General features: G+C 34.9%; 1 protein-coding gene across 1 annotated transcript in view; it reads left to right on the top strand.

Moving 5' to 3' along the window:
- The window catches only part of LOC125650907 (proteasome subunit alpha type-6), a 31,482-nt gene that overhangs the window by 13,087 nt on the left and 5,895 nt on the right, over nucleotides 1–12,500 (top strand). Inside the window, exons 4-5 of the mRNA XM_048879486.2 lie at nucleotides 1,525–1,680; nucleotides 9,126–9,304. Coding sequence (XP_048735443.1) covers nucleotides 1,525–1,680; nucleotides 9,126–9,304 — 335 coding nt within the window. The remainder of the gene's footprint in view (nucleotides 1–1,524; nucleotides 1,681–9,125; nucleotides 9,305–12,500) is intronic.

The following is a 12,500-nucleotide window of genomic DNA, read 5'->3' as shown; positions in this document are numbered from 1 at the left end:
GAATCACTGGACCAGAAAAGTTTACATTTACATGAAAGCTTTCTGACATAGTGCAGATTCAAGTTTGTTAAACTCATGGCCCCCAAGGGTAGGATGTGGTCCACAATAGGGTATCAAAGTTTTACATACAAATATATATAGAAAATCTTTAAAAATCTTCTCAAGAACCATTGGGCCATAGAAGTTTACATTTATATGAAAGCTTCCTGACATAGTGCAGATTTAAGTTTGTAAAAATCATGGCCCCTGGCGGTAGGTTGGGGCTACAATAGGGATCAAAGTTTTACATGCGAATATATAGGGAAAATCTTTAAATATGGGCCAAGGTGGCTCAGGTAGCGATGTGGCCAGTCATGACCTCTTGTTGTCCTTTTTCCTTCATCCCAAGTCTGCTGTCTCAGTGTAGCCTTTTCTCATGCTTTCCCAGATGTCTTCTACAATTTCCAATTCCTTTAGCACTTGGAATCTATTTTAGACGGTATACATATGAATATTTATGCCCCCCTTCAATGAATAGGGGCATATTGCTTTGCGCTGGTCAGTATGTCGGTCCGTCTTTAGACCACATGTTGTCTGCCAAATATGTTTAGAACCATTCACTTGATTATAATGATATTCCGTATGTGGGTTGGTTATGGGTAAAAGAGATTTTGTGGTCAGTCCACTCTTGACATACGAAGATACTGTCTGCTCAATATTTTGAGAACCCATTCCTTGACAGATAGTTAACTTGGTACAGTGGTACATTATGTGGAGTAGATGACCTCCATTGATTTTGAGGTCCAAAGGTCAAGGGTCAAACTGGACATAGGAATATACATGTACTGGCCACTTTTAATGTCTTGAGAATGCTTTACTTGGTACACTGGTACATCTTAAGGAATAGATGACCCCTGTTGATTTTGAGTTTACATGGTCATGCAAGGGTCAAACTGGACATAGGAATATGCTGTCTGCTCAATATCTTAAGAACCTATTCTTGGCAGACACATCAAACTTGGTACACTGGTACATCTTAAGAGGGACACATATAAATGTAATCAGTGACTAAAATATTTTGTTTAGTTATACTATTTTTAGGTCATTACACTTAATTCTTTGAAAAATTCCTTAGCTGGCAATTGATTGCAATAAAAAATTGTAAAGTTTCTATTTAATATTTCATATATGACACCGTCGATCAACTGAGGACCGCAATATGCTGCAATCCCTCTGTAATCAGGGGGGAATAACTTGCATAGCATTATGAAAAATGTAGGCCATTATGCATCATTTGTGAAATTTTTATAGTGATGGCTGCAGTAAAAATATTTTTATCAGTACTTTAAAAATTGTATTATTCAATGAATTATATTGTGAAAATTAGCAGTGCAGAAATACTTTTGACCCTTGAATGTATACATACTATGATTTGTTGAAGCTAGCCCAGTTGATGACTATTACAGACATTGGATGAAGGGTATCCTATAAATGAGGAATTGTGGTAATTGTCTGATGTTAACATCTATAGTGTTTGTTTTTCAGCTGACAGTCGGTCACAGGTGCAACGAGCTCGGTATGAGGCAGCAAAATGGAAGTATACCTATGGATATGAAATCCCAGTGGACATTCTGTGTAAACGGATGGCTGACATATCTCAGGTCTACACACAAAGTGCAGAGATGAGACCTCTTGGTTGCAGTATGTCAGAGATTCTGTATATTTGATATAATAGAATGACATAGATGTTTTATAGATAAATGAAAACTTATTAGAGTTATTCCTTAGCAATGCTTCATCTATGCATACTTCATAAAGCACATTAATGCTTCATGAAACTGAAAAGTATGCCAGCTTAAAGCGCTGCAGTTCATACCATAACTTGAGATATTTTCAATAATGACATTTATTTCATGTATACATTTTACTTTCATTTCTGTTGGAATTCCTAGCCTTGAAGATAGACATAAGTATTTATCATCAAGCAGTTCTGTATATATATGCACATTGTTTACAACTGCAGCGCGTTCATGAGGAAATGCTTATCATTACAATTTGTTTACATGAAAGGTAAAGATAACGAACAGTGATCAATCTCATAACTCATATATGCAATACAAAATAGACGGTTCGGCAAACACAGACCCCTGAACACACCAGAGATGGGATCAGGTGCCTAGGAGGAGTAAGCATCCCCTGTCGGCCGGTTACACCTGCCGTGAGCCTTATATCTTGATCAGGTAAACGGAGTTATCCGTAGTCAAAATCAGTGTGCCAAGAACGACCTAACAATCGGTATGAAACACGTCAGACAGCATTTGACCCAATGATAGGTTGTATTGACGAACTAGATCGTTATTTTGCGAAATGCTGACTTCAATCAAAACTGTTGAAACCCCTATATCAAAGGTAAAAGCATTGGAAATGTAAATATTTGTCTATGATAACTAGTGTATAGTTCCTATAGTTTCATGAGAAAATTACACAGACTTACAGAGTTTCCAAAGGTTTTGATTACCAAAAGTTCATTTGGACTGGTAAAAAGCTAGCAGTACATTTCATTATTTGAACTGGTAAAACCATTAACTTAATTAGTATGTAAGAAAATTCTGAACTTATTTCAAATCATATTTACAGTGAAAAAGTTACTAATGCAAAATAAATAGATCTAATAGTATATCTATAAGGTCCCTCTTGTAAACTAGATGGTGACTGAAAATTGTAAAACCGTCTGCACTTTCACTTAGCACAGCCATTTTGACCGAATTGTAAAACTGTCTGCACTTTCACTTAGCTCAGCAATTTTAACCAATGCAACTTAATGCCCAAATTAACATCATTATTATAAATCGTCAAACACCTGTGTTAATGTGGTTTGGATAAAAATAGAAATGATAAGACCTCTGTATTAAACGTTTTCAAAGTGTATCATAAACTAAGATTTCAAATAAAATGTTTCAATAAAATGAAATATTTTTATCTACCTACCCCACCTCATTTATGGAGAGTGAAATAAGAAACACATATAATTTATTTTTGCCTTTTTGGGTATGCTTAATCAACTTGTGTACATGCAATCTGCCTTCTCTGAAACATGCATGTTATAAACCCCAATTCGTAATTTAAAGCGCTTCAGTGCTCAAGACGAAATATATATAAAACACAAATTGAAGGTAGTACAAATTGTGGACAAGTATATTTATAAAAACATACATAAAAGGTATATTTATTTTTTACTCCCAAAATTACTGTGACCTCTTCTGAGATTTCTCTCACACATTTAGTTAGTATTTCCCTTTGTTTTTCAACCCCTGCATAGCTGTTGGGTACATTCTCATATCACTGTGATTATCAAACCCAAGTAATATTGTTAGGGCATGAGTTTTGTTGAAATATTGATAAGCATGAAGGTACTATTTAAGTATATATGATGATAAAAAGCAGTTATAGTTGTGAGAATGCATAAACTTCAATGTCACTTAGTTTAATTTATTAAATTTGTTTTGAAAAAAAATTTGCTATACACCTGGGACGTATTATGGTATGGCATTCATGTCCATCCATCTGTCTACCAACTTTTTAGCTCACCTGAGCTGAAAGCTCAAGTGAGCTATTCTGATCGCCTGTTGTCCATCGTCTGTCCGTCCGTCTGTCTGTAAACTTTTTACATTTTCGACTTCTTCTCCAGAACCACTGTTCCAATTTCAACCAAACTTGGCCAAAAGCATCCTTGGGTGAAGGGCTTTCAAGTTTGTTCAAATGAAGGGTACTTTCAAAGGGGAGATAATCACAAAAATGCAAAAATAGGGTGGGGTCATTTAAAAATCAAGAACCACTAGGCCAGAAGAGCTGAAATTTACATGAAAGCTTCCTGACATAGTGCAGATTTAAGTTTGTTCAAATCATGGGCCCCGGGGGTTGGATGGGGCCACAATAGGGGATCAAAGTTTTACATACAAATATATGAAAAATCTTCTTCTCAAGAACCACTGAGCCAGAAAAGCTTATATTTACATGAAAGCTTCCTAACATTGTGCAGATTCAAATTTGTTCAAATCATGGCCCCCCGGGGGTAGGATGGGCCACAAGGGGGGATCAAAGTTTTGCATACAAATATATAGGGAAAATCTTCTCAAAAACTACTGGGCCAGGAAAGTGGTTTACATGAAAGCTTCCTGACATAATGCAGATTCAAGTTTGTTAAAATCATGGCCCCCAGGGATTGGATGGGGCCACAATAGGGGATCAAAGAGCCTGGCTCAAAAAGTGCCAAAAATGACCCATGCTTAAAACAAATAAATATTACTGTAAAATACATCTAGAGACTTCAAACTTTCTCTAGCTATCTTTCATTTTTCTGATAACGCTAAAGTTTTCTTTGTAACCGGTCTTCAAAATACCGTGTATTACAACGATTTTGTCGTTAAACGTCGCAATTGAACAAAACGTCATTACATAACGTTGTCAACGCTTCGAAGTTTTTCTATGAAAACAAAATATTTTGAAAATATTTGATATACATTTACGTTGAACTAGTTGATAACAGTTACCAAGACTACTGATCTTGGATAATTTCAAATCGGAATATGAACGAGTTTTGGTACGAGTAAAGCCGATACCGCATCTAGTGGAATGTTATTTTTTTTAGATCGAGACAGGTAAGTTCAGAACATTGCATTATATGATTAGTAATTCTTCGGTATATGAGCAATTACAATTTATTGCAAGTTCTTTATTCTGTATCTTATTAAACCTGTATAAAACGATGCTTTGAAAACATCGGACAACATGTCTATTTTTCACTTTGTAAGAGTCGCCATATATGCACCACTCGGAGGACGATTTTGTCAGTTTCAATTCTCAGATCACCAGAGACATTGCCACTGATCTTAAATCATAGCAATGACGATCTGAATCATGGATAACTGTGAAAGAGTTATATTCAAGTGCGGCATTTACTCACATGTAACACCCCCTCCCCCCCCCCCCCCCGAGACAGTTGAGAGTGTGAGAGTTGAGGGGGATATCCATATTGCTATAAATACAAATAAGAAATTAATTTTGATAAACAATATCCATAATGTTTAAATGGGTACGTTATTTTTATATTAGATTCATGTGGGCCAAGCAAAAACACATACAATATACATTGTACAGAAAACAATTACTACACGCACACACCTCATAACACATAACCCCCCCCCCCCCACTCTCCCCTAGACTCTCATCCTAACAAACATTTACACATTTTATAATTACAGTAAGGTCCTTATTTAAAAAAAAAAAAACCCTGGTGCTTTGTTAATATAAATGTTTTAATATCTCAGCACACCCCAATCCACGTTTTTTATAACATGATACTCCAAGAAGTAGAGAAGTATCTTATCAACCGAGAGAGAGAGAGAGAGAGAGAGAGAGAGGGGATTATTATGATGAAACTTGATATATGATAAAAATATTGAACAAAATTCCAAACTGTGAATATCATGAAAAATATATATTGACATAATATTGTACAGATGTATTTTGACATGTATGTACATTGTATTGAAATCCGAAATGAAATTACCGGTACTCAAAATAAATAAAATTTTAACTTGGGAAACATCTCAAAGTACATGTGCATGTGTATTCTAAAGGTTGCATTCCTGATAAAGCAAGCAAGTACATGTGAATTCGAAGAAGTGTTTTATTTATTCCAAGACTAGAAGTTCAAACATCTTTGTGGTGCTCTCATCAATGTCGCTGTCTCAGTTTGACTCATCGTCTGTTGTAGCGTCATCCAGATAACACACCCACCCACACCCACACCCCCTCCTGAACACATATTCTATCATCTCCACATGGAAACATTTTCATCTAGCATTATATTGTACTTTCTTTTCATTTTTTATGAGTGGATATATATTTTTTAATTTGAAAAAAAAAAAATCAAACACCTAACGTGTGTTTTATTTAATCAATATGCAAGATTTACGGCTCGTTTTCAATAAAAAAAAAATATAATAAAAACATTTGTATATGTTTTATAACGTGTAAATATTCTTAATTGCATTCTTTAAAACACTTAAACACCTTAATTGTGTTTTACTTAAACATGATGTAAGATGACAGGATTTTTAAATGAGTGGTTTATTATTATTATTATTATTATTATTTTATTATTATTTCTTTATTATCATTATTTGCATTAAAATGTTTCATATTTAAAAACATTGTGCAATATTGCAGTCTCATTTTTAATAGTAATAATATATTTATGCATTGCAAGACCACACCTTTCAAAATAGCTATTTGCGATTCCTATGTTTGAGTTGCTTCCCCTTTAAATGAACGTGTTGTAGTGTTCATTTCTCTATTCATTAACTTTATTACATACCTATTTATAATTTTTACATTCAAGAATAAACAATTTATGTATTTTTATGTGATGTTGTTCTATTACTTGCGGTTTGATAGATTTTGAATAAAGTCGTATGATGTCTCTCTTCACGTAACTTGTACAATGTTTTATGCAAAGATACATTACCAAATAAATGCCATTGCCAAGTTTTCATTCATCTGTTACGTAAATAACAATGGAAGGTACATGAACATGTATATAAGATAAATGCGATTCATTATGATGGTGTGGAATGGACGTTAATTTGATGTTGCGTTATGTTTCTTATAAGTTCATGGTTAGGTCCGCTTGGCCTCATTTCCATCAACACAACACAGGGTCTACGACTGTGGATTGGAAATATATTGTAGATAGTAAAAATGTCCCACGATAGAAGAAACTGAGCTTGGGAGATTTTTCTTTATTTTGGAGACAACCCGTATACTATATCCCATATACATCGCCCCCCCCCCCCCCCCTTCCCGAATTAGAATTTAACGCCATATGTTATGCTTGTCAATACTTTTTAATGTTTTTCTTTTGGCTGCCCCCTCCCCCTTTTTTTGAAAAACGATCAATACGTGCCTCTGAAATGATCATTGAATACTTGTTGTAAATTTTAATGTATATATATTTGATTATCATAACCCTCGTAAAGAATGTGTAGTAAGTCGATCACTACACACACAAAGGAATCTACTAGAGGTTATTGAAGTTAACCATTATTGAATGTTTTTACATAGATAATTTGCGATAAACAAGAATTGCATCTACTAATCAATTTGTGTTGTTTTTACAGCATACAATATTTTGGTATTTATTTTCAATGAAAATCGGGGCGTTATCTACATTTGTTCTCTTTCCTTTTCCATGCATGTGTAGCAATATTAGGTGATATAGGTCTCCATTATGTGACGTAACGTACTTTCTTTCGAAATGGAATGTTTACTGCTGTACAGAAATATCTCTCTCATCCAAGCAGATTCTCATGATAGTAATATATTTTACGCTATATGTACATGTATGATTATGGTATTTATTAAGTCTTTGCATATGTTATCAACTAATCGTAGGTGAGAAAAATCGCAAGTTGTTAGAACTTGTATTCGAACCCTTTGCATATTATATATATGCAATAAAATATGTTCAAACCAAAATGGATTGAAATTGACTTCAAAAATTACAATTTCAATCCCATGTTTTCAAATCGCTAAAAAATGTTCCCGTCTGTATGGCGATAGAGCTAGTACTTCGATGTTTACTAGGGAGCCCGCGCTAAGTGAGCATCCGTCTATTGCATTGTGACGTCAAATGTTTTGACTAACGGGTGAAAATCACGAATGCTATATATATTTCTTTTCTTGCCAATTTAATGTTCTACAGTTTTATCGTATAGAAAAAAGTTGTACGGGTATGATATTTACAATATGTTTAAGTGTCTTTTATTGATATCTTGCTAAATCCAGTATTATTTACAAACAATGTTTTCAACTCTTGTCTCTACACGCGCCAGAATGATGGCAAGACGACAATAGGCTTTTATTATTCTATTTTTTTTTTTCACATGGGGCGCGTTCTTCACGGAGAAAAAGACTTATTGTAAAAAAGACTTCTTATGGTAATACTTCGTTTTATACTTGATTTTTTCTCCTCGAAAAACGCGCCCCACTTTAAATATTGATATAAAGTTGCAAAAACACGAAAATATTCCGGAAAATTCCTATCCGTTAATGGTTTCGGCAGTTACCAATGCTTGGTAATCATCCAGTTTGACCAAAATAACCCATGCATGTTATGATCAAGTAATGTAGATTAGAAAAAGGTACATAAATTCAAAGGACACGATAATTTATTTTTCAAGAAATATATAGGCCATTTATGGCACTTTTTGAATCTAGCTCTTTTACATACAAATATACAGGGAAAATCTTTAAAAATCTTCTTCTCTAAAACCACTGAGCCAGAAAAGCTGATATTTACATGAAAGCTTCCTAACATAGTGCAAGTTTAAGTTTGTTCAAATCATGGCCCCCGGGCTACAGGGGGGGGGGGGATCAAAGTTTTACATACAAATATATAGGGAAAATCTTTAAAAATCTTCTTCTCAAGAACTATCAAGCCAGAAAAGCTGATTTTTACATGAAAGCTTTCTGACATAGCACAGATTCATGTTTGTTCAAATCATGGCCCCCAGGGGTAGGATGGGGCCACAAGGGGGGATCAAAGTTTTGCATACAAATATAGGGAAAATCTTTAAATATCTTCTTCTCAAGAACCATTGGGCCAAAGAAGTTGACATTTACATGAAAGCTTTTTGACATTGTGTTGACTCAAGTTTGCAACAATCATGTCTCCCAGGGGTAGGTTGGGGCCATAAGGTTTTACATGCAAATATATATGGAAAGTCTTCAGATATAGGCCAAGGTGACTCAGGTGAGCGATGTGGCCCATGGGCCTCTTGTTTATGTACATTTCTGTACTGCACCAGTAGTGCATAAAAACAGGACTACATAAAAGGAGTGGCTCTAAATCTATATAAAAAAGATATATGATGTATAATATATTATTTTTAAACTAGTCCTTGTGTATACCTTGTTTGTCAATCGAGACATCCATCAAATTAACTATCGGTCTTTTGATGCTTACTGCATAAACCAGCTCTATAAAGAAACAGTTTTGATATGAAAAGTTTGGCTTTTTCAGATACACATTGTACATACAGTAGAATAGTTTTATAGATATCTTTGACTTTGTATCTTTGTAGGTATGATTGTGATAGGATATGATGCTGAATATGGGCCACAGGTGTTTAAAACTGATCCAGCTGGATACTACTCGGGTTATAAAGCAACATCAGCTGGGGTCAAACAACTTGAGGCCAACAGCTTCCTGGAAAAAAAAATTAAGAAAAAGCAAGACTTCACCTACAATGAGGCAGTAGAAGTAAGGCTCAAATAGTGTTTCTGATGATACAGTACATGACACGAGTTTTATGTGTGTCCCATGCAACACAGTGGACAAAATTTGTCCATAACACGGTGGACCTTCAAAATTGTCGGCGTCTTTGAAGTCCTATTTTTCTGCGGGAGCTTAACTCTTAGGTCCATGTAGGATCTGCTTGGATGCCACCATGCATCTCCGTGGATGCCGCCATGTAAATAAAAAAATCAAGAATGATATGCAATGTCATGTACATTCAAGTTGAATGTGGCGAATAGTAGTTAATATGTTTAAGGAGGTATGCTACACCAGAGAAATTTTATATGGATGAAAAATGGTGGATATGTACAACTATATTTTGAAATTGAAAACTTTCAAATTTACTTTATTTAGTTGAAAGCAATCTGAGAAAAATTTAAAACCCCTACTAGACTGCAACACATGATCTACTGTTCAGCAGTCGACGTGCTAACCTACTGAGCTACTCAGCTAGACAAAAAAAAATTAAATGAATAGACAAATATTGCTGATATTTGTGTTTTCATCCATTTTTTAAAAGGAAGTCAGCCATTATGACAACGTAGAGTACCTCCTTAAAGCGAATCACATTAGAATCAAATTGTAAAAGAAAAAACTCTAGAAATAACGTGGACACTTTTACACCATAAGAGGTAGACCTTTCATATTTGATATGTATGTTCCTTGTGACAAGACCTTTCCATTGACATCAAATCATTGACCTGGTGACCTTGACATTGTTTTTAGGTCACCTGAATTTACTTAGGTGACCTATTGCATTTGATCTGCATCCGTCGTCTTCTGTGCGTGAAAATTTTTGAAGTTTTCCTGGTCTAGTCTTTGTACCTGAATATATTAGTTGATTTCCAACCATTCTTATCCTGGTTTCCCAATCTTCCCCTTTTACCCTAACCCTAGTCTCATAATGAACTTCGAATATTGTTGCGGTCCAATAATTTTTGCCTCCGGTAGGGGACTATGTATTGCAATACAATACTCTCAGAATGCTTGTTAAATCTGGTACGAGGCATCTTTGGGACAAGGAGGACTTAAATTGTAAATTTCAGGTCTCCTGCACCCCTGGAGCCAGAGGGGTGGGGCAAACACTGCCCAAAATGGACCAATTTTCAAAAGTTTTCTTCTCTAGAACCACACATGTGTAAGAAAAACTAAATGCATCATGATGTAGAGCAGGAAGGCCTCTACTTATAGTGTAAATTTCATGATCCCCAGGGTAGGAGTTCTGACCCCAGGGTGGGGCTAAACTTGGTATATATAGTGTTTATGTGTAAAACACTTATATAACATCTTTATTAGTGCTATTGATGCTAAATTGAAACTGAATGGATATTTAGAAAGAGCAGATAGTCCTTTACCAAAATTGTAATTTAATTATCCCCGGGGTAAGGGTTCTGACCCAACTTAGTATATAGTATTAATATATGTAAGTTTGCTGATGCTGTATAAAATCTAAATGCATACTTAGGAATAGCAGAGAAGGATATACATGTACTAAAAAATGCTGAATTTTACAACCCAGGGTTTTCAATCTAGGATGGGTCCAAATTAGACTTTAGTCATTTCTTTTAATGTTTTAATGTTAATACACCTATTATATTATTAAAAGCCTTTCATCAGTGTATGCACTTTTGAAGGCATTGAAGTTTTAGGAACACATCTTGTTTTATACTCTTGCTGAACATTAGAATTTAGCTTAGATATGCAGAGCAGGAATTTTTTTTAGATTTCATAGCCCTTTGGAGTAGTGATACTTTAAATTTTCACTAGTACTCAGGTAACCGATAAGGCCTGTGGGCCGCTTGTTACATATAGTATGTTTTTCATTTACTGATTATACTAATTCAAATTCAAAACGGGAACAGCCTGCAGTACGCAAAACAGTGAATTTAAGAATATTTTAATAAAGAAAGGGATTACAAGGTTAAAAGAAAAATTTTCAAAACCAGATTTCTCAAAATTAAATGATATACATGTATAGTGTTTGGTATCATTGGAATTGTCTTAAAATGTTGAAAAACAATATACATATCAGGGAGGAAAATATTGACCTTTTTTTTTTTTTTTTAATTCCACCTTTATCATGCTTATTTAGCCTGCAGCACATTTTCACAAGATGCCCACGGCCACAGCAAAGCTCCTAGAAGCTGTATCTCTGTGGATTTTCCACGGTGGGGTGTATAAAACTTCAGGGCTCGAAATTAGCAAGAAATACTCGCAAAATGCGAGTACATTTGAAAAATAGCGAGTAAAAATAATGGACACTCGAAAATCTTAGCGAGTGGTGATTTACAAACTATGATCGTATCGTATCCGTTTTATACGGTGATGCGCTATTCGCTTTTCTTAAACTTGCACTCTGAATCATACAAACGCTTACATGAACGACCGATTTCAATAACCGTTTCTATCCGGATTTTTCTTTTATGATTTTTTAAGAAACTCGGAGTCAAACAAATGCTTTAGAGGTTGGACATCGCATATCGACATGTGCCATGAGTCCTGTTCACCTATAGGGGTGATTAAATTGAATAATTCCAAATATGATGTTTTTGTTATTCATTTATCTACAAAAAATATCGGAGTCTATGTTTTACCAAGTCTTCCAGTAGTTATTTTTATCAGAATCATGAGAATGTCCTATCTAAATTTATTGTCATATTGAGGTCGGGTTGTAGTGACGACACGGGTGCATTTCTCACCGCGTAGACGCTTATCAAAAAAGTCATAGGACTCGTGATTGTGCTGCTTATAAAACCATGAGTCCTGTATTTGCTTTAAAAAATCACTAGTGACAACCCTGATGTGGCATGAAATTGGAAGTCTGGATCTAGACCTGCGGTAAAGAAGTTGTGGATTAGACTGTTAGAGGTGCGATAATCAAGAGACCTAGACATTGCACCATATGACTTACGTAACTTAGTGTGTTGTCCAAACGCTGCCTGTTGACCCACTAGGCTCAATAATGATGGGGAAAATCATTGATTTAAAAAAAATATATATGAAAAATAGCACTGCTTCATTATTTTTATTTTAGGGCTGTTCCAGAAATGATCAAATGGGGGGGTCGGGCGGCAAATGATATATTTTTGTGTGGGTGGTCGTATTTTTTCATATTTTAATTGGTCCGTGGTTGGACTGTTAAAAAAATATTTATTATGGG

Source organism: Ostrea edulis, chromosome 5 (genome assembly GCF_947568905.1).
Source record: "Ostrea edulis chromosome 5, xbOstEdul1.1, whole genome shotgun sequence".
Taxonomy (NCBI): domain Eukaryota; kingdom Metazoa; phylum Mollusca; class Bivalvia; order Ostreida; family Ostreidae; genus Ostrea; species Ostrea edulis.
Note: the sequence above shows the minus strand (reverse complement) of the source record. Positions and strands in the feature narration are given on the sequence as shown.